At 32.7% G+C, this 24,401-nt stretch overlaps 1 protein-coding gene across 14 annotated transcripts in view; it reads left to right on the top strand.

Moving 5' to 3' along the window:
* LOC130897076 (neurobeachin) overlaps window positions 1-24,401 on the top strand; it is a 735,983-nt gene that overhangs the window by 414,543 nt on the left and 297,039 nt on the right. For 13 of the 14 annotated variants that reach the window (XM_057805651.1, XM_057805652.1, XM_057805649.1 and 10 more), the window contains 4 exons: window positions 3,546-3,672; window positions 3,731-3,850; window positions 9,874-10,020; window positions 14,273-14,401. In XM_057805651.1, coding sequence (XP_057661634.1) covers window positions 3,546-3,672; window positions 3,731-3,850; window positions 9,874-10,020; window positions 14,273-14,401 — 523 coding nt within the window. The remainder of the gene's footprint in view (window positions 1-3,545; window positions 3,673-3,730; window positions 3,851-9,873; window positions 10,021-14,272; window positions 14,402-24,401) is intronic. The other variant, XM_057805655.1, reaches the window with a different exon arrangement.

Consider the following 24,401-nt stretch of genomic DNA (forward strand, 5'->3'; position numbering starts at 1 on the left):
TATGTGTGGGACTGCAGAATCAAACGGACCGTTTATACTAATAAACTCCAATATCCGTTACTAATTAATACTAGTCCCGTCATTAATTATACGTTAACTGCATGACCCAACACTGGGATTGGGAATTGTGGATCTATCATGATGGAATGCTGATTTAATCATGCGGTATATATGAATATCAATCTCTATAAATTGATGAGAGCTTCAAGGACTTATAACTAATTAACAAATGGATAATCAGCAACAATCCTGAGAATCAATAATAGAAGTTATTCATTATAGAAAAGACAGACTACAATACATTCCTTAAGTGGATAACACGCCTGTTTTGATGTCTTAAACAGCAATACAATGGAAAGATGTCAAGATTTGTCTTCATTGACTGTTTATTCTCCTTTAATTGCCTTTTATTTTCCAATGAATCCACACAATTTCGATAAGAATGATGATAAAATATGAGGGAACGTCTAATTTTTCTTTTAAACATCATTCTGTTGTGTGGTTCGTTTAATTAATTTAGTTATTTTCAAAACAAATATCGATATAAAGCTATCGAAAATTGTGAATAAAATCAATATATAACAATACAAATAAATGATTATTTGAAATCTTCATAATTCAATAAATTATTAATATTTCGCTTATCTGAAAATCTGTCGTGTTTTCAGCTTCTTTAATTCTCTGTCGCAATATAGGGCGAAAAGTCAATTTGATTTGAAACTTGAGAGAATTGGAATTAAAATAATCGGTAACCATTGTTGTTCGTTTAAGTATTGATGTGAGGACAATAATGAAATGTTAATAACCCATTATAATTCTCATTTTTCTTTCTAGCGAATTATCGTAAAATTATTTAAAAGTTTGAGAATATTATAAACTGAATTGTTAGTTCAATAAATCTTCTTTATCGAAACCTCACCATTCGCATGAGAAATATTGGGGCTAAGCACCTTATCTTACGGTGAATAATCAATAAATCACCTGCTTCATTTTTGAGAAGGGATTGTACTATGTGTTTTCATTAATTGTCAAAAATGCCTATGATTTTTCTGCAACAATTTATATATCAGAAATTTTGTAGGAATAATTAGCTAATCGCATTTTGGTTTTCCACGATAGTCACCCCTAAGATTTTCTAAATCAAATTTGACCTAAAAGAAGAGAAGAATTTCTTTCTTCCTTGGTGTGCGCCAACCATTCTTCAAAAAAAATCCCGTCTGGAAAGATAGTATTCTAAACAAAAGTTGTACAAAAGTTTCCTCGTATTTAACTTTTTATTTCATATGGGTTCAAGTCTGTATTTGAAGTCTCGAAATGATCTCAAAAAATTCATTCTTGACATCAAAAACTTGTCAAATAATTTATAAAATCAAAAGCTTAACCATATCATTTTGACAAAACGTGTTTTATTTAAATATTTTTCACACTTTATATGCATTTGAAGTGAAAGTATCATAGGAAATAATACTTTAATGATACATCTGAATTTACCAAACCCACAGATTCGTCACAATTAAGTTCACTTTTACTCATGTAAAAACAATGCACTACGTGCCTCAATCAAACGTTTCGCACCCAAATAACCCATTACTTGAAAAATTCACATGGCAACTATAAAATGGGAAAATACCTACTATTCAACTGTAACAGCGACATCTCCCTGATAATATTGGCGCAGTAATTGTGCTCTAAAAACAGTGCACTTCTCCACATCTGTTAGGATTGTAACAACATTGCATAAAATGTTATTTTAAAAAAGAAAATTGGAATTCACTTCCATTATAACCGAAACCACTTAAAATGTTTTACCTTAATCGAGCTCCTCGGAAAACTTCAGTATATAAGTTTTCGGATAAATGTATCAGTAGATTCTGATATATAATTTTTCTGGTGTATCATGATTTATTCATGTGATTAAAACTCTACCCTATCCTTGGCACTTTGGAATCCAAAGTTTGGAATCGCGCAAGCCAAGAAGAGAATATCTGAATAGAGATAGAAAACTATTTTACAACGGTATGGGGCTTGCAACACCAGTGTCTTACAAATCAAAGGGGCTTTGAATAATTGTAATAACTAGATGAATTTCATATATTTTGTATCTTGAAAACTCGAAAAAAGCATTTTACAAGTAACAATCCCGAATTTATTTTTTATTTATAGTTTTCTGATCAAAAATTACATTGATTCATTTTATTGGATTTCGGATATTATTCTCAATACAAATAGCGAAAGTTATGAAGCAAAAAAATATTACCCATTATAATTTTATTGAAGACTTCAATAAGTTTCATCAACTTAAATTAAGACCTAAAAATATACATTACTAACAATTTTAATATTTGAGAATATTTATTTTTAAGTAGGTGCTCTTCTTCGAGTTTCATACTCCTTATCTGAAAAATGCTTTCTCACTTTCGTCAGAACCATTTGCCAAATTAATTCTATAAACACAAAACTAATTAATAAAATTTATAATCTCTTTTGAAATTTAACAATATTAACAGTGATAAAACAGGTGTAGATGAGCCTATTTTTTCAAAGCGTATATGTAACTTTCAAGGTTCACTGCTAAATTAACAATAAGATGAAATAATAAAAACTAATACTGCTACTACCATTGCAGCATGTCGTATCGTTGAAATTGTGATAACAAGTGGATAAGCAGAAAATATACCTAATCATTTTTAAAAATGAAATGGATTTTCATATCTTCAGGTAATTTAGTGAATTCTCACAAACTTTTCATGATTATGGCGGAGTTGGCAGTGTCAATTGAATTTTTATTCTTTCTAAATAATAAAATCGATAACCAGGTATAAGATTTCAATCTCCGATCTACTATATTGTGAATTGTTTCGGTTTATTCCGTGAGTGTACAATTAAAACAGAAATTTACAAAATCACGGTATTTATTTGGTTTTTGTGATGATTTTTCCGCAAAAAATGATTTTTAATGAATAAACGAAATGTTTTTCAACTTTCTCCTCATACAATAAAGTAGTCTGAGATCCAAAGCTATTAAACACATTCTAAATCAGAAATTTTGCTAAAATGACAGATGTATGACGATAGGAGTAGTATTGCCCTTCCGGTTAAAAAACGGGAAATTAAAAAGTTTGAAATTTATTGCCCCATTCTTGTATATGTACTATTTTTTTTGCTTTTTTATGTTCTGCCAATTTTAGTTGATAGTTAATCTGTTTCTTCTATATGAATACACTATTATATTCTAGTTTCTGAATGCCTTTGGTGTAAGTAGATTCAAGACTGATCTTAACAAACTTCCTTGATTGATAAAATATAACTTTGGAAACATAACAGCAGAAAGATAATAAAAAGAAATTGAACTGTTGATAGCAAAAATAAACATAAATAATTTGTTTAAAATTTTATTTTTCTCTTTGAGTTTGTTTACATTTGAAAACTGAAAATGTTATATAAATTATTCTGTACATGCTCCCGGGCTTTTTACCGTAATTATCAATTATTCAACCACCATTACTTCGAGCTACTCTAAAGTTGATCTTTTATTTATATTCCAGCTTCAAGACTAGTAAAGGAGTCGGTTACACCGCTCATTTTGTAGGAAACTGTCTAGTACTCACTTCAATGAAAATAAAGGGCAAGGGCTTCCAACATTGCGTTAAATACGAATTTCAACCCAGGAAGGTATCGTATAATTTAACGATAATCGTTCTATTGACCATCGCGTTAATCTTTTTTTTAGTGGTACATGCTAGCCGTCGTTTATATTTACAATAGGTGGACGAAAAGCGAAATCAAGTGTTTGGTCAATGGTCAATTAGCTTCGAGTACCGAAATGGCTTGGTTTGTTTCGACAAATGATGTGAGTTTAGAATACAAAAATACGATTTTTCGCTAAAAATATGTATCAAATTATCTTAGAATAAATACTTTTTAAGATAATTTGTAACAACATTTTCTTATTTGCACTTTAAAAAGAGCAAAAACTTAATAGAAATAACAATTGCTTATTACTTAAAAGTAATATAGTTTGATTAAGGGATAACTACACTGCACATGCACTATTACACTAAAATCTATAGGGCAGATTACACGGAAGATGTCTTCTCAGCCTTTGTTGGGTGGGAGGTGTCATTAACAATTGAGCCAATGCGTTGGGGTGATTTTCTATACGGTGCGCATAGTTCTGGAAGAAGTGAGATATTTATTTTTCACTTTACTTCATTTGAGGGTCACAAGCAATAACGTTGGGTACATGCTATGGAGCATTCACAAGAATTCTGAGAAGTTTTGACTCAGATATCTCTTGAATTGCTATGTATGTGTAGATTTCAGTGTCTCAGTTAAATGCGACAACTTCAGATAGATTTCAGTGTGACTTTGTATAGTAGAAGCTTGCTTTTGATTTTTATTACCAATTACATTTTTCTAAGCTTTAGGCCCAATTGCTTTCCCTTGGTTAGTATGTGTGTTCTCCAAATTAGTCGGCCCCGATTAATTCCAGAGTATTTTGCACTTTCTTTTTGCTACAATATATTCCCGTTTAACTTCATAGTTGAATATGTCCTATCCTTTGGGTTTGGTATGATGAATATATTAATTATCATTCACTTTAATTATCCAATTTTTATCCACGAGTTATTGCAATATTTGGGAAGCTGTGATGCTAGTGCAGCAGTGTCATCTGCAGATGTTGCGGTATTGTGTGGGAATATTCGCTGTGGGAGTGTCTGTCTTGCAAGTAGAATTTTAGAATTCGGAAAAGGTTATTTGGGAATTTTTTCCTCATTTGTATAGTAGTCCATTATGCCAGACTTTGTCGAATGCCCGGGCGATGTCTAAGGAGACAGCCGAGCAATATTCAAATTTCATCAACGGGCTTTCATAATCAATTCTATTTGCTCTATCAGTAATTTTTCCAAAGATTTGGCATAGTATAGTATAGTATAGTTTTAGGCATAATCTAATTGGTCTGTAAGATGTTTTTAAAGTAGTTATTCCTGACTTAGACCCTTTATTTGATAGTTCATTCGGTATTTTGCCATTAATTAGGTCATATCCGGGATATTTTTGGGACTTAAGTGCTGTATTAATTTTTTGACCTGATTTACAGTGAATTTTTCTGGAAGAAGTTGATGTGGAGATTTCGGAAAATCTTATAACTTCGGCTTCGATGTTGATGTTTTCATGTTTTCGCTAATACGTTAGATTTATTTTGATTCCTTTTTGTCCATTAAACTAAAGGAGTATCGATATCACGATTTATTAGTTGCAGTCTATTTAGTTTTTTCGTCGTTTGTCATACGCCATAGTCTGTGACTTCAGTTCTTAAGGTGCTTGATTTGGCTTTGTCTTGTTTTTGGCAAGATTTTCCATTAATGTCCCTTTGTCCGTAATTATTTGTTCAATTATCGACGGTAGTACTTGTGGTGTGGTGACATTGACATTACCTTTACCCCGAGAACTAAAAAACTTCGTTTCAACGGTAGCGAAAAACAAATGATTGTGAATCATAAAAATGGAATGCAAGAAAATGATGACAAGACTGTTGATGAGGTTAATTCCAAAACGGCAAATATATCCGGAGTATCTTCTCAAGTATGTAACGAAATGAAACATTTAAATTTTCTGAAGCTTAATATTTTTTTCATGAAGCTATTAAAAACTTACACTTGATAAGTGGAAATGGACTTTAGGAAGATATATAGGGAGATTGATTAGTAAGATAAAGTTCAGGGTTTCCTTTTTTCTTCAAGATATCAATTATAAAATTTAAGGATTTATAGTCATCATTAGTCTTCACATTTTAAAATTACTTACAATCTAACAGAGTATTCCAGAATGCTGTGCAATATCACAGTGACATTTTTTTAAAACACCCTATATTTTATTATATATTTGAAATCAGTTACTTCTTCATTAGAATAATATGAGTTTGTGATGTATTCTACAGGGTATTTGAAAAGTTATAACCAATTTTACTTAAAAATCGTAACAAGTTTCATACTCTGTCCAATGTAAGAGAAAATCAAGAATGAAGATATGTTGCAGCAAATGCGTTCGTGTAGTTGTAAAAATTCTCCAAAATGATTTATTTCGTATATTCATATAATCGGATAAATCCCCTATATATACCTATTTTTAATCATTTAACAATTAGTTGTGAGTTGGCTATAATTTATTCGCAAAAACAGACTTCTATCATTGCTGTTTGGTACAGTAGAGGTTGAAATGCAAATGGATAGAAAAAACTAGTATATTTCAAATAAATTACAGGAACAAAATATTAAAAAACTGTCCCATTTACTACAGTATACGTGCACGTCTTGATAATGATAATATGTGTTCAAAATGACCTGCTAAGACATCTATGGATGCTTGAAAGAGTTGCCAATATTACGAATCATTTATATAGAATTGTTCCTAAATTCATTCCGTATTCTCTCCATCATGTCATCTCTTGTTATTGGACATTCTTTAAGGGATCCCAGAAAAATAAGTCCATTTTATTGAAATCTGGTGGACTTGGTGGCCACTGTACTGGACCATTTTTCCGATCCATATTCCAGGAAATAGTTCATTAAGTTGATCGTTAATTAATTGATTACCGTGAGCAGACTCACTATCATGCAAAAACCAAATCTTTTGACGTGTACTAAGTGAAAATTCTTACTAAAGCTTACTAAAAAATTTAAATCTCAACATTTAAATGTTCCTCAAAAAATATGGTCCTACTAGATATGATTGTGTGTCACTATGTGATATGGATTAGTTGGTGAATATTGAAAGTTTTGCCTTTTAATACTAGTGTTTCTATTAAACGTGACGTCATTTCCAAATAGAACGTAGTCGAAAAAGTCTTTCTGTTGAATAAATTTTCGTAAAGCCCACCTAAAAAATGCTAGTCTGGTTTCAAAATCAACTTCAGTTAATTCCTGTTGCAACTAATGGGGTATGGGTGCATTTTGTATTAATCAAGGATTCTTTGCACAATGTAGTAGCTCAGTTCTTGTTCGCAGGAAATACTCCTTATACTTGTGTGTGTTTTCAGTAGCTGCCAGCAAAACATTAATTTCATTTTCTTCTATAATAGAAGTTCCTAATTGTTCATGCTTTTATAATTAATTGAACCCATGTGATTGAACCGCTCAATAAATTCAGGAAAACGTTCATGGTTTACTCTTGCTGATATTGAGGCATTTTTATTACAATCTTCCAATATCTAGATCATATCTATTATTTCATCACTAGTGAAAATCGTTTTTCCCCTACTTCAAATTCTTCAAAACACCAAAAAATGTACCAAACCGCTAAATAAAAAAACAATAATGAACCTATTGTCATGTTATTGTTATTGTCAAATATCAATTTGTGAACAAATAAATCATAGCTAACTCACAATTAATTCTCAAATAATTGGATTGGACAAAATATCTTAAGAACTCATAATTTTGCATACTCACATAAAATTCAGGGTGATCCATTTGAAAAACCGAGAATATAATGTATTAGTATTTTGATTCACTCTCTATCAGATGTATGAATTCTAACGAAATAAATACTTTTCCAGAATTTTTACTACTGTACATACGAATGCTTTGGCCGTTAAACATCTCCATTCTTTAATTTCTCTTACATTGTGGTATTGAACTGGTTACGATTTTAATGAGAATTGGTTGTAACTTATTATAAAATATCCCGCATTTAAATTTAGGGTTTTTCATTTAAAAAACGTAACTTTGATATAGTACAGCATTCTGGAACGTTAGATGGTGAATAATTTGAAAATTTGAACACTAATGATGGCTGTAATTCCTCAAATTTTCAAATTGATATCTCAAAGAATAAAGGAGGCACTGAGCTTTATCACACTAATCCATCACCTTGTATAATTATTATCTACGACCGCCATTCAAATTAGGCATTTGAAAACAATACGAGGATGTATTGATACCTAGTTAGCCTTGACCAGTTCCTTGCATAAACAAAATATTGCGTTACCATAGCAACGAACAATAACTCAGTGTCAGTGTAAAGTTTGACGTCAAAAAAGTAAACCAGCGTTACCTGAATTTACGTGAAGTACCTGTATTTAAAAGGGTTGAGGAGTAAGCAGATTTACGAAGATATGCTTAATACCCTTGGTGATTAATGTCCTTCGTATGCGACTGTGAAAAATTGGACTGCAAGCTTCAAAAGAGGTAAATTTTCCATTGAAGATGATGACCAATCGGGAAGGCCAGTTTCTGTGTCAGTCCCCGAAAATATCGATGTAGTTTATGACATGATTTTATCAGACCGTCGAATTGGGCTAAAACGGATGTCTGAAGCACTGAATATTTCATACAAACGCGTGCATCATATAGTTCACGACAATTTGGACATGAGAAAAATTGCTGCAAAATGGATCCCCAAATGTTTAAATTTTGACCAAAAGCGTGCAAGGGTAGAAGCATCGCGTTCGATCTGTGCTCGATTTGAATACGATGTGGACTTCTTAAACCGAATTGTTACTATGGATGAGACTTGGGTACATTTCTACGATCCAGAAACCAATCAACAATTGATGGAATTGCGACACTCTGGTTCTCCAAGACCTAAGAAGTTTCGTGTCCAAAATTGTGTCTTTTGGGATTGCCATGGAGTAATCATGATTGATTTTTTGGATAAGGGTAGAACAATAACTGGAGATTACTATTTAACATTAGTGACCACTGTTCGGGAAAAAATAAATTAAGGAAAAAAAACGCGGAAAACTATCCAAATGTTTTTTGTTTTTACAGGACAAAGCCCCTGCACACAAATCTCATGTTGCCATGCAAAAAATTCGTAATTTAGGGTTTGAATTACTAGAACACCACCTTATTCACCAGATTTGGCTTCGTCCGACTATCATCTCTTTTTTTTGAAAGATCTAGAGACGTTGCAGGTTCGCTGTAATAAATGTATCCAATTAAGAGGAGAATATGTTGAGTAATAAAATATTTTAACATTGAAATTTTGTTTGGTTCTATAGTAGGCTAAGAATTTTTCGATATATCTCAGTAAATACGTGAAATTACAAATTATACATACGCGTGCGTGCGAAAAAGAACAATGCTTTTTAAACGGTAGTTTCATCATTATATCCGAAAGGTTGCAATTTTTTAGATTGGTGTGACACTAAAAAAATAAAAAATTGCACGGACAATGTTCTTGTTGCAATTTTCTCGGAAAATTCAAGCTAATGCCAATGGAAATCATCAACGTTATGGTCTCATTATTCAATGTTGAAAACTACCATAAATTTAAATTATAATTCTATTTTCAACAAAAGTATCGTTCAATGTGGTCGTAGATGAAATATTATGTGATACTCGTGCATGAAGCAAATTTGCGCATTCGCTGCGAAAAAAGGCACTTATGCTTTTTCATTTTCGCAACTCTAGCGCAAAAGTATCCCTTCACGCACTTGTATCATAAAAAACTGTATCATGTGTCCATATCAGTTGTTGACATGTTGACATTTGAAACAAATGAATTTTATAATCGATTTGACAAGTACAAAAATCATCATTGGGCCCTTTATAGTATTTATAATTTATGAAGTATGGTTAACATACATAAATTTGGATGAATGTCCATCCACATTTATTCCATTAGATTTTTGCAATTTATTTATTCTAATAAAAACCAGAGGAATTTGTTGTCCAGTTATTTTACTATTATTATATACTATTTACTACTATTATATTACACTATTAATAGATAGTATTATCCACTGATACTTTTCTCCTACTTTTATTTCGTTTTCTTCAAAAATGTACTTGTACGCTCCTTATATTCAAACCTTTGTAGACTGATTAAGTATTAGCGATTAATACAGCAATGCATCTTTTGAAACAGGTATTTGATAAGTGTTACATCGGTGCAACGCCAGAATTAGATGAAGAACGAGTCTTTTGTGGTCAAATGTCAGCAATCTATCTATTCAGTGAGGCATTAACAACTCATCAAATATGCGCCATGCATAGATTAGGGCCAGGATATAAAGTAAGTACTATTGTTTGATTATTTTTTCTTGAGAATGTTGTTATAGCTTGATTGATGTAATTGATCTTAATGTCGGAAATTTATATTTTGTCGACCGGTTAATCGAACGATGCTATATAGACTTTACATCCTGAGGCTCCGAATATTTCAGAAGCAAGGGTCGAATATGTAGGAAGAAACAGACATTGTTGAATGTCTGTATACAATGTATATGTCTGTTTCATTGATTTCCAGAAGGCCTTTGATAAAGTTCAACACGATAAACTAGATAGAGAATTTAACAACTATTAGATCTAAGAAATATAAGATTAATCAAAAATATCTATTATTTACATTCATACGGCAGTAGTGCGTATTGAGAACATGGAGACAGACGAAATCGAAATTCAAAGGGAGTTCGTCAAGGCTGTGTTCTTTTTACACAGTTACTTAATCTATATTCTCAGTTTGTATTTCATAAAGTGCTGGAGGGGAGACATGATGGGGTAAACTTCGGAAGATTAATCAACAACTTAAGATTCGCCGATGATACTGCTATAATGGCTAAGAGTGAAGAAGATCTTCAAATCCTATTAGAGAGATTGAACCGAGAATGTGAAAATGTAGGACTCGCTATAAATATTGGAAAAACTAAATTCATGGTTATAAGAATAGGATTAATGTAATGTTATGTGTGGTCAGTACTGCTGTACGGAGTGGAAACTTGGACCTTCAAGCTCAAATTATCAAAAAACTTGAGGCATTTGAGATGTGGCGCTATAGATGCATCCTGAAGATACCCTGGACTGACAAAATCACCAACAACGAAGTACTACAGAACATAATGTAGGGCAAATTAGAGGGAAAGAAAGGCATTGACAGGAAGAAGAAATCTTGGCTCCGTTTCATAAGAGAATGGACAAATCTTAGCGTCGGAGAATTGTTTCATGTTGCGAGGGACAGAGACGAAATTAGAAACGTGGTCGCCAACTTCAATGAGAAGACGGCATGAAAAGAAGATGTAGAACATTGTGAATGATGACTGGTCACTAATGGAATAATTCTTGTAATGCGCATGTTCACACTAACGGAGTTTTCACAAAAGTTTCATGGAGTTTGTTGCTCTTTGACATTTCTGGACGCTTGCATGAAACGATATGATTCATTACTGGATCGAATTGTGACTGGTGACGAAGCTTGTGTAAGATACGTCAATTGCGTGTGAAGTTATACAAGTTCCCCTCAAAAGTCAAACAAATGTTTTCCATCCTTGTCGTGAACAAAGATGATGACAATCGTCTTTTTAGTAAATTTTCTCACATCCATCGAATACTTCTGTTATAAATAAAACTAATTTTAAAACAGAACATTCAGATGCATTAATAAAGAGAGTTTTATTGAGGAATGTCTACATTATACTGTAGATGGATACCACTTTAAAGGTTTTATATGTGTCCATGAGGTGGAGTATGCGTGCGTATATCCACTACTCTATCTTTGTAGGCGATGAAGATTAAGTTTTGGATCGCCGCCAAACAGTAACATATTCTATTTCCAACTCTTCCATTGGCTCGTGAATGGCGTGCGTTGGTTGGTAGTGTTTTTTTTTTCGATAGTGTGTTTTATTATTGTGAAAAATTACGGGAAATTGAATATTTGTATCAAATTTTGTTTTAATCTTAGATAAATTACGGTTATTAGGGGTTCAAAGCTATAGTGCAGAAACAAAGCAGCATTCTTTACAGTGGAAGCATTCTGAATCGCCAAGACCAAAAAATCACATCAAAGTCTAAGAAAAGTGAAAATAGTGTCGACTATTTTGTTATGAGGGTGTTGTTCACTACGACTCTATTCTAAGAGATCAGACGATAACTTCTCGTTACAAAGTCAGAAGAAAGCTACCAGGGAATTTTGGACAAGTGGTTAGTGGATAGCGCATTCATCGAACCTTGTACAGCAATATTGAACAAAGCTCTAAGTTTTACACATTTATAATACTCCATACCGTTTCGACGTAGCTCCATGCAACTTTTGGCTATTTGACAGTTGAAAAATGTTCCATATCTACTACTGCTCGAAAAGGTTTCACGAGGAGAATGATTCTAGGCATTAGCTAAGGATATTCTAAAAAGCTCAAAAATGATTTAAATTCATTTGTAAATGAATACGTCACAAAAACTAAAATGAGATAAACTACTACCTGATGTCCCAAATTTGATCTAAACAACTATTTGGAAGTTTAAAATTTTTTATGGTAAAGTTGATAGTATAGACGAAATTATTTATTTATTTGGAGAAAAACAGTATTGAATCAGTGTGAAATTTCGACAAGAAATATAGTATAAATGAGGATTGTTTTCTAAGAGAAAAGCAATATTGAATTCTTAAGATAAGGAGAATGGAAAAAATAACCTGCGCAACTGCCAAATGGTATGAATTTGTTTATAAATAAATGAGGCGTGCTGGGGAAAACGCTTAGGCACCCGATTTTTACTTCCAAAGGCGCATTTTTTCCAAAAAAATTATACAGGATGTTTCTTATGTCAGAAGCCAATACCAATTTTCTTATTTTAAATGCAATCCACTGTATATTATTTATATTTTGGATTCTTCAGAAATATTCATATACAATGTCCTATGCTTATCTTCAACTGTTTCGGAAATATTTTTCAGATTTATTACAAAAATAAACATTAAAAAAGAATTATTTCATTTCACAAATTCGCTACATTACACTCAGTACTTATTTTCCATACTCTTTATATTGCGTTCATTTTTACTGATATGCATTAAACAAAAATACAAAATAAGTTTCGTTTATTTTCTTTTAAACTTGTTATCTGCCTGCAAGACCGTAGTGATTAGAGTCACTGCTATTATAGTTTGAATTTTGTTAAGTGATTTTGATTGAAAAGCTCTTCAACATTACTCACATCAATTTTTCGATTATTAAAGGAATATAAAATGCATTCCTATAAAATGATATCAGCTGAGGAGCTCATGGAAGACGATAGAAGAAACGATGGCAATGTTACATAACAATGTGATTCTATAAGAATATGTTTTGTTTTTTGATTAACATTAACACTTCACAGTTATATCAATCGTCAAAATTGCTGTTATGTGTCCAATGAGAATCCTCACTGGATAAGAGAAAAGCATGCAATTTACAACCGTGTAGCACACCTCTTCGAAATTTTCGCAGGATCGGATTTGTGTATGACTTTTGTTCTAAGATGACATGTAGGCTTTTGGTGAGTCATGTCAAGGAGCTCCGAAAACGTTTACCATGTAGTTTAATGTGGGAAGATCAACAATCTCATACTAGCAAACCACATATTCAAGGTATATATACGAAAATTTTGCTTGGTTCATATTCTGCATCAAATTTAAGACATGAAAAAGCTATCGGTGCGATAAGTGCCACATTTGCTTACTCTAGACAACAAGCATATCCTTGAAACAACTATTTAGCAAGGAGGGAATTTATGTGTACTTCTCAATAGAGGAAACATTAATACACTTTCGAATTGTAGAAATATGAACCTCCCCACGCGAATGTGGTCAAAAAAAGGCGAATACCGGCCTATCGACCGGAAAGTTGTGATCTATATCAACACGCTAGAGAAGAGCAAAACGATTATAGGGCTATACTATGTCGAATTATTGGGGGCCGATTCGACGCCGAATTTAAAGAAAAAGGGCTATTCCACTATAGTACCGCATCGACTTACTCACCCACCGCCAAATTATTCAAATTAGAATACGAATCCAGATTTGGCCTCTTGCGACTTTTTTTGTTTAAAAAAATGTCATTCGTCTAACAAAATTTTGAATTGAATTCATCACTCATCGCTCCTAATGGGGCTTTACTTTGAGGACCTCAGAAAACGTGTTTGTTAGATGGTACAAAGAAGGTGCGAGCGTCGAAAGTGTGTCACACCAGAAGAAGACTACATTAAAAAATAAATTTTCTTTAATAGACTAAATGCTTGAAGAACCAATCTTTCATGTTTCTAACTAAACTAAATTCCATTTCTCCCGAAATGTCACTGATATAATGAAATGTATTTCCAAAGATGTATTGAACTCACGATTGCACCCTGTGTATTATTAAACTCATCTTAGATCTAAAAAATGCTAACTGTTATTATGTATATGCTTCAAAATGATTCACCAGCATCGAAAGAAGCACTTATATAAAAAAAAGTCGACTGTTTAATTGTAAACATACATTTTATTTTCAATTGATATTAACACCATATTTTTTCAGAGTCAGTTTCGGTTCGATAATGAATGCAATATAAATTTGCCAGACAATCACAAGAGGGTGAGTGAAAATAGTAGTCAGTTACCAGCATCTAGCATGCCTCTGCCTTTGACTGCAACAGATGCACGTTCCGTAAGCATTTTGTATTTTTTTTTTAATTTCTGCACGTGTTTATGTTTAAATGAATCTATTGATATTACGTTAAACCAGCCATTTGATTGAAAAGTGTTACGCTTGTTTTTATTTCAATTAAATTGTACATTCTATTCAGTTCTCTTATATATACTTAGTAGGTTTGGAATTGAATAAACTTATTAGCTGATTATCGGTATTTTATATTACATTGTGAAGTTTGTCTTATGTAAACAGCATCACAATTAATACAAAAAAATTTATAATAACGTTACGTATTATTTTTGAGTGTTTGTGATTTAATACTTCATATTTATTTTGATATTGTGCTGCAAAAACTTAAAAGATCATGATTATTAGTAAGAAAGCAATATTGTTTGGCAGAAATTTGTAATCAATGTTCGAAAATATTCAGTTGTTTGATTTTTCACTCTTTCAGCTAGTACTTTCGATTGAAAAATCATTGACCAGACGCTACTAGTTAAATCCACTGAAGCCCCAGAGTACGATCGTATAATTGTTATAATATTGCAATAATGATGTTCTAAAACCATCAAATATATAGCTTAAATCCTCAGTAACTTTCCCTTTACAATGGAAAGGCATAAATTTTACTACTATACCTGGAAAGTATTCAGGAGTGAAGACCTTGTTACTTATGAGAGGAGAATTTTTAGAAAAACTACACCTAGAAAATGCAATCAATAATTTCGAAATCATCAATTTGGATGAGAACATGAGCACTCACTAATTGACTATCGTGTTACTAAAAATCTGAAAATAAATGAATATTCAGTAGAATATCACATTTCTAGACATCTAGAGTTACTCAAAATAGTTTGCTGGAATCTCTGCTTTGTCTCACCTTCACAGCAGATCTATTAACCAACAATGGTGTATAAACAGCTACATTTACAGATGACATGTTAACAGCATACGAGAATCCTATAATAACATTAAATATTGTACAGGTCACTAAGACAGAAAAGTGGGTGAAGACGTGGAACATCAATGTAAACAAATTGAAATATGTTTGGGTAGCTTTTACCAACTGCAAAGGTAAATGCCTAGAAGCCACACCAAATATATAGTTATGTACCTGGACAAACAACTAACATGGTGGAAACACATTTTTACCAAATGCAAATAATTTCATTACTAACTATGGGATTCATCTAAATTATTCTAGATGAAACAAAGTACTGATTTATAGGCAATCTTTGAATACATTTGGACCATGGTTTGTGTTAAACTTTCTTATAACTTACAAGGACCGTTGCGTGGATTAAAAACATAACTTAAGCAAACAAGTTAAACCTTCATCCAATGGTATCCAACCTATTGGTAAAAACAACAGTTTAGAGTACACTCAAAGGATTCATTCCATTTCACATGTATTGACTCTTTCCAATACCAATGAATCTAATTATTTAATTGTAGACGTAAGTAATAGGATTTATTTAAGCATGCCAATTTGTAATGATTTATAAATGACTTGTCTATTATAGGAACTGTTCACAAATGAATTAGAACAAACTCAAATATTTAGCATGGAAATAAAAAGTGAAAAAGATATTGAACTCATTCTTTTAGTCATTGTCATTACTTTTGCTCAGTAAAACGATATCTTCCAAAAGTCATTATTCAAAGGAATCCTAAGTTCGCACTGTCTAGAGAGTTTATAATCAATTCCACTTCACAAAATGACAATTACCGAAAATCGATTAGGGTAAACGGCCAGTATTTGAGCAGTTAAGAATTTTTTAATTGTTAAATTTTGACCGAGCCTTATAATTTTTCTTGCAGATAAATATACTTCCAATGAATAAATCAGAAAAGTGATCAAACATATGTCCTATTCAATTACAGCTACTCACCCAAAAATTATAAAAAAAACAATTTTAAAACAGAAGAGACCTAAAATCAAGAACATTTAGATGCATTCATATATATATATATATATATATATATATATATATATATATATATATATATATATATATATATATATCCTCATAAAGCTATATTTTCAAAGAATGAAAACGAGATTGTGTTATTATTTAGACTTTGACCACTTTGATTATATCAGTCGACCGAATATATTTAGTCTTTAACCTTAAAACTGTAAGTGTTGAACATTTTTTCCAAGCATTAGCTGAGTAACTATATCTGTCTATCTATAAATTATATCCATTTCTTCCTCCTTTTTTCTCAAGAACTTAGATCATTCAATACATGCAGTGAATTATTGTATTTAAATGTTGATTTTGGTACATTAAATATCTTGGCTGCTTTTTCAGATGATAGAGTCCTACGCTCTACATCGAGAAACTTTATTGACATATTGGTAGAGAAAAAAACGATTCATTATTAAAATTCCCAAAATTTTTTACATCTATTCTCAATTTATTAGTATATAGTGGACAGTTTTTGACACTACATTCATTATTCAAATTTTACGGCGATAATTCATACTACATGGATATCTATATTAAGCTATACTCTTTATAATTGAAACCTGCTGCAGAACGCAGTGTTTGATCTGTTTGTGACCACTAAATGACCAAAAAAGAACAAATTTTATTTATGTATCTTATTTATAGAGTGTAAAAGTAGGTATTGGTCGAATATCAAACTATTGGAAAGACAACATAAATTCGAGTCCATAAATAACGCACCACCCTTTATTTCAATATCAAAAACTAAATTGTTAATCATTTGGATTTCTTTTTTTTTTCTATCACAAAAAGTGAAAGTATTTCAAATGTTAGCGATAAAATTTAGTAAAATTTCTTATCAGCAGTAATTTAAGTCGATCAAGGTGTGTTAAAGTCGAAACTAGTTAAACAAAAAATGAATAAAGCTATAGGCAGTTAAGTGAACGCGAAGCTGAAAGAATAGCTGAGTTAGTTGGACAGGGACAAAGTTATCAAAGATTTCGAATACGGTTCACATTCTAGGAGGCCTGGACAAGGACGTCCTTCAGTTTAACTGCTCGAGATGACCGTTTTTTGCAATTAAATTCATTAAGAAGTCGGTCAATGACAAATATCGAGCTCAACAGCCTTTCACGAGAAATCCGAAATGTAAATATCTCTGATAGATCAATAAGACGACACCTTCAGAATGCTGGTCTACACAACAGAAGAGCTCTCCAGGCACCTTTGCTAACCAGGCAACATCGTGTTGCTAGACTAAGATTTGCAGGGCAACATTTAGATTGGAATTTAGAAAATTGGTGACAAGTTTTATTTACTGATGAGACAAGAATCAATCTTAAGAGGTACAGATGGACGTGATCACGTTCGAAGACGGCGAGGAGAAAGATTTGCGCAGACTTGTATCATACCAGGAGAGCCGTTCTAAGGAGAGTCTATCATGCTTTGGGGAGGAATTTGTTTTGATGCCCGCACAGAATTAACCCCCTTAACGCATCAAGATACTTAACTCACATTCTTGAAAATCACGTCGTTCCGTTTGGGCCATTTATTGGGGATGATTCTCGTTTAATACTACACGTTGCGGAAGATGTTCTGAATTACCTAAACGGAGTAGGAATTCATACCCTGAACTGACCACCAAGAAGTCCAGATCTATCTATCTAGCATGTCTGGGACATTTTAAAACACCGCATTCGTTGTCGAAATCTGGTTTTATTGCAATGTTTTTATTTTTAATTTTTTTTACTCATTAAAAATCACTCAAAATTACTGCACATTTCTTATTATTGCGTAAAAATGATTGAAAAGAAGTTTAACAATAGCAATATTAATTTAAATTTATTAAACAAAAATATATTTTCAGAAATCGGGGTGGTGCGTTATTTTTGACCACGAGTGTCTAATGTAGAACACAAGGTATCAAACTTCATTCAATCAATTTAATTTCCAATAGTTGTTATCAAACAATTCATAATATCTAGTTTTTGACGGATTGGTCAAACACTATTTTTTATCTAAATGGCAGTCTTGGACAGGCTATAATTGGATAAAAAATAAATTATATCCTTATACTTATTGGAACACTTATAATTCTTAACAAGACATGCACAACACGTGGTTTATATTAAAGTAAACAACAAAAATGTTTAAAACTAGTGTAGTAGGAGGTGGAGAAAAAACTAGAAGATTCATGGATAGTATCATATTTCTTCATATATTCCTAAGATTCTTATTTTTACGAAAACGGTCAAACACTGGTTGACAGTCAATTACTTGCGTTTTACGTTATCTAAAAAGCTTGCTTGTATGTAGAAATGGTTTTTGTCTATAACTATCTTGTCATCTATACATAGAGTCCTCAATCATCTATCATTTACTCTTTATATTGCGATATTTACATGTGACAGATACAACAATCTTAATAATCCTATGCCTCCATTTATTTATTCACGTACTATTTATAATGAGGCATAGAAAAGCAAAAAATTAGAAATATAAGTAATTTCCCCCATAAGCAACTTATCTCGACTAAAGGTCTGTTAATCATTTAATAATTTCTTTTTTTCATTCACAAGCAGGTGTCATTTATCACTGTAATAATTAGCGACAAGATTAAGGGGTTATAGCTTTGTTATGTTAATTTATGATTGTTACCCAATCTTAATTGTTGAAATTTTAAGCATTCAGGATTAAGGTGTTAGAGAATGATATAATTCACATTTTGGGATTCCCCCTTCGTAATTCAGTAACTATGAGTAAGTTTAGTGAGATTTTACTTCGGTTTCCCCTCGCGTAGTTTCGATTGGGATATTTGCACACTCGTTTTGCCACAATTTTTGCACTTTTGGTGTAAGTAGTGATTTTATATCGTTGTACACTAGCGTTAGTACTTCCTAGGTGGTTTTACTAATCACTGTGCGTTTAGTCAGCTTTTTCGTTTCCTTAGAGACCATTATGAGCCCAAAGTAATTCTACAGAGAGTCTGCATTTGGAATTCTTTGTTAAAAATAGCTTTAAGTTTCTTGGATGTGTTTCTGACTCAATGTTGATGTTCTTCCTCTTGAAGACTATTACCAGATCATCATCATATAATCTGCCTTTCACTAGTTTAGATTGATAATTTAATATATCATTGATAACAATCAGACAAAGGCTTGTACTCATGATTTATCTTTGAGGGCTTAGTTAGTTAGTTGTTTTAAGGTTAAAGTGATGCTCGGACATGAAAAAAAAACGATTTAAGAAAAAAGTACGAATTATGAATGAATAGTTTTGATGCCGCAATGTGGGATCGAAAGCTTTTGTAATATTGTTAAGGACTCGGCAATCCTGCTTAGTTGAAAAAAATTCATGACTTTCAGATTCCAAATTATTTAAATTATCTAATGATGGCAAGATCGCGGAGCTTATAGTCTCTTCCATATAAATACGGGATAGAATCCCAGAATATATATATATATATATATATATATATATATATATATATATATATATATATATATGCATCTAGGATGTTTTTCATTATTCTGCCTTTCACGTTGAAGCCTGTTGATAGGATTGTGGTTGTAAAAATCACTTGCCTCGAAATTTTAGTGATGTCTAGTTTTTATAACAAATTAGTATAGATTCTAAATTTGCATTACTTCGTATGGGGTATTTACAGCGGCGACAACGCCTCAGCTAGCTTTTATCGCATAATTGTTACTAAGAAACAGGAATAATTGTTGAAGTTGTGATTGTGTTGTCCTTTGAAGTTATTTCCTTGAAAGCAAATAATTGTTGAAGAAGTTACGTTTATGAGAATTTTGGGACAATTTCGTACTGGGTAATATTTTGTTGAAGTAAATTAAAAGTAAAATTGTTCAGTTAAGAATTACTGAGATGTGGTGAGAAAACATTATTACATATTGGTCTTTATTTGGAGGTTGGAGGTGGGTCTGCGCATCGATTATAGATAAGAGTTGCAATTGTTTCAGTATATCACAGGTATAAACTTTGGCTGAACTAAGTTGGCCAGCTCTTCCTTCTATGTACATAAAAGTCGATTGTGGGTTTTAAAGATATTTACTCTAATGTAGTTATCTCTTGAAACTAAACATATTTTATAATCGAAGTTGGTGGTGATTATTCTTAACTAAGAAATTGCAGAGGTCAGTTTAGAGCCGACGTGTTCAAGCTACTTATGTCGTACGTTATGTGGAATGGTGAGACATACATTAGATGAAAGTAGTGTTTTCACTTGATAAGTTTCGCGCTTGTGTTCGTTATTGATCTTATGCACTGGTTGTTACGGATTCTAGATATGAATAATAAGGGTCTTTTGGCTGATTGTGAAATTGATAATCAGTAGATATCATTCTAATTTTTCATTGCAAAGCTAAGAACGATAGCTTGTAGTTTAGACGAGTAGGTCGGTATAGATGAGGGTTGAGCTGCAGGTGTATGTTGAGATGAAGGTGATTGATTATTGATGTTGTCGCTAGCTTTGTCATATTTTACCATAATCCAAATTTAGATTATCGCGAGGCGCCTCGACACTAGTTTTGGCGACAGAAGGCGACAGGAATACTAGCCATCCAAACTTTCGATTTGTTCTATTTTCACGCCGTCGCGTCCTTTGACTCGCGGCCGAAACACCGAGTGGAACGACAATGGGCGCACCGTTTACATTGCACTTTTCCTCGTGAAGCCTCGTAAAGAATTTGGATTAAGCATTATATGTACAAATTTCTTGGAGTCGATTTTAAAATACGTTGTGTAGCTTTCGATTAGGGCCGATCCCTCACATCCACTTACTATAAATAATTTTTCTCATTTGAATGAAATTGAATAATATATGAAATTTACAAACAATACATTTCCTATGAAAATTTCATGATTCTGAAATGTATTAAATTATTGACATTCTTTCTGTATACCTCCTCAGGTTCAGATCGTCAAGTTAAATCCCAACAATAATAAATTCTTCGCTTTTTGTTATAATTAAAATGTGATACCACAAATTGTTGAAGCAGCGTTTTTATCATAGAATTTGGTAAATATAGTTTAAAATTATTTACGTATCCGGAAATCCATAGGATAATCACTGAGACCCAGACTGTTTGGTTTTTCTCGAGCTGAGATTTATTCATATATTTGATCCGTTTCTCTTATTTTTTTCAAATATTGACTGTGATTTTGGCAACCAAGATCACAAAAATATGTCTAGCCTTCCCTCACTACCAAAAACCAATCCAAATATTCACTATCCACCTTTATCATATGCTGCAGTTACCTCAGCAAAATCTCCACCGCCTTCTGTGTCCCCACGAGATCAGGCCATCATTATGCCTTCTATCCCCAACATTGTACTATTTGACTACATTAAATCAATAGGTGGCATCGTCTCTCCTAAAAATGTCATTTTCGCATCCAGAATATCACACGGACGCATATGCATTTATTTATCATCGACGTCTTAAGTCGACGAACTTCTAAAAACCAATCAAAGCATCCTAGCTAATCCCAATTTAATCCCTATACGTCGGCTTATATCTTCAATCAAAAGAATACTCATTTCCAATGTTTGTCCATCCATTCCCCATTCCGTCATCGAGAAAGCAATGCAAGACCTAGGGTTATCACACACTTCTTCCATATCATACGTCAAATGTGGTTCACCTGATGATGAATACGCACATGTACTCAGCCTCCGCCGAGGAACTTACGTACTACCAACCAATAATGATTTTTCTCTTCAAACTTCGACTGTTATCAGTCATGAAAATATAACACACAGAATATTCATTTCTACCGAAAAACTTGAATTCTTTCTCTGCAAACAGGCTGGGCACACTACTGATTCATGCCCCAACACTTCCATCTCTCAAGATCCATCTCCCAAATCAAATGATTTGGTAAATCTCATCTCATCCACTTGTGCTGACCCTACTACCACAACTAATACTTCAATTATTCCCGTAGTATCCTCGGAGGACACCCTTTCTCATTTTCCCTCTCTAATTTCCTTATCAAAAACTAGCGAAAAACGTCCCCGTTCGAATGACAGCAGCCTCGAGTCACCACAGTCTATATCTCCTACTGATCTTCGTCCAGATCCAATGCCTCCCCCCGAATTTTCAACATCCAGCTCCGGATATCCTGCGAAAAAGAAGACCAAAAAATCTAAACTGACTAAAAATGATTGTCAATTCATAAGCCCTGAATCACGCTCCGTTATACATAAACAACAAATTTATTTCCGACACAACCCTTCTTCTGAAGGATTTGTCCCTAATTTATCCTAATATAAAAGAAAGATCTTTAAAAAACCATATTACACGTCTCGAAATGTCTATTACTGATGGTAGGAATACCACTGATTCCTCGACATTATCTCAGTAAATACTCTTTCCCTTCTTTCTAAACAAGTACATTCTCCCTGATACAGTGGAACTGTGATGGATTTTATCCTCGACTAGAAAGAATTCAAAAAATCATTTCCTTCCACAAACCTGACTTCCTTTGTCTCCAAGAAACCAACTTCAAAATTGATCGTAAACGCATTTTGATAAACTTTGAAGGATATCATTTACATCCGTACCAACTGCATAAGAGCCAGTGGCGGTACTTCAATATTTGTATCCAGCGACATATACTCATCCCACCTCACATTATCAACAAACCTTGAAGTAGTAGCTGTCACTACTTGGTGCCCCAATAAACTTACCATTTACAGTATATACATTCCACCGGACCACCCCCTTGATGAAAAAGAGTCAACAGACCTAATTCGTCAGCTTTCCCAATCATACATTCTTGTTGGAGACTTTAATGCACATCACACCATGTGGGGCGCCACCCAAACTCGCACTAGAGGCAACACAATAGAAAAAGTCATAAATTCAACTGGTATCTGTCTGTTAAATACTGGATCCAAAACTCACTTTAAGATCTCCTCAGGTTCCTTTTCTGCCATTGACATCAGCTTCTGTGACCTTAAAACTGCACTTTCTTTTTCTTGGCAAGTTTCCTATTTCCTATTATTATATCCAATCCCTATAATAAAGAAACTGTTGCCAAAAGCTTCTGGCAAATAAAAAATGCAAACTGGCCTGAGTTTACCTCTCTCTCCGAAGCATACTTATCATCTTTGATCATTTCTACGAATATAAACTATACGCTAGATATTTTCACTAAAAGCATACTTGGGGCTGCCAAGGCTCACATTGGTAAAACGGTCTTTTCTTCGGCATGTAGGGCTGTTCCATGGTGGATTCCGGATTGTGCGAATGCCATACGTCTGAAGATTAACTTCAAACACCTCATTAAAAAATCTTGGCGCCATACATGGAGCAAGAGTACTACAGCATTACCATCAGCATCAACCACACGAAACTTACTCACGGCTATTTGATGTCGTCAGAAAGTCGTCCTGTCGTCCTGCCGAACTTGTCAAGTTCCTGTGACTGTTAAGCACATCCTCACCAACTGCAGAGAATTCTTGTCACTGAAAATTATTTTATATATTTCTTTATATTCTTATTTTCTAGATTTTTTTATATATTTATGATTCTAAATGTTCTGATGTTAGGTCTCTTCTGTTTTAAAATTTGTTTTTTTAATAATTTTTGAAAAACAGATAGAAATTGATGTTTCAACTTATTTCAGTCTTTATCAAAATATTTTGGTGTAGAGGGTACAATTGGTTTTTCCTATTTTCCAGTCTCTTGACTTTATTGCGTAGTATTGCACTTGGTATTACGTCAAATGTTTTTTCAAAATTTTTGAAGGAAAAGTATATTCTTTTCTTGTGTTTTAGAAATTTGTTTTATTTTTAACGTTATATAGATGATTTAAAGACGCTTTGTGTTCTATATAAGTGTCCTGTTTGGTCTCTAAATCTTGTTTCTAATATCCTTTCATTTTCACTTGCAATCTAAGCAATCGTTATTCTTCTATTTCTAAAATCAGTTTTGTCACCTTTTTCTTACTGTATCTGTACATTTCTATTTTTATGTTGGTAACTTCTGGTATATTCCCATTCTCAATGTTTTTGTTGTTTTATATTCTAATTCCGC

This window comes from Diorhabda carinulata, chromosome 8 (genome assembly GCF_026250575.1).
Source record: "Diorhabda carinulata isolate Delta chromosome 8, icDioCari1.1, whole genome shotgun sequence".
NCBI lineage: Eukaryota > Metazoa > Arthropoda > Insecta > Coleoptera > Chrysomelidae > Diorhabda > Diorhabda carinulata.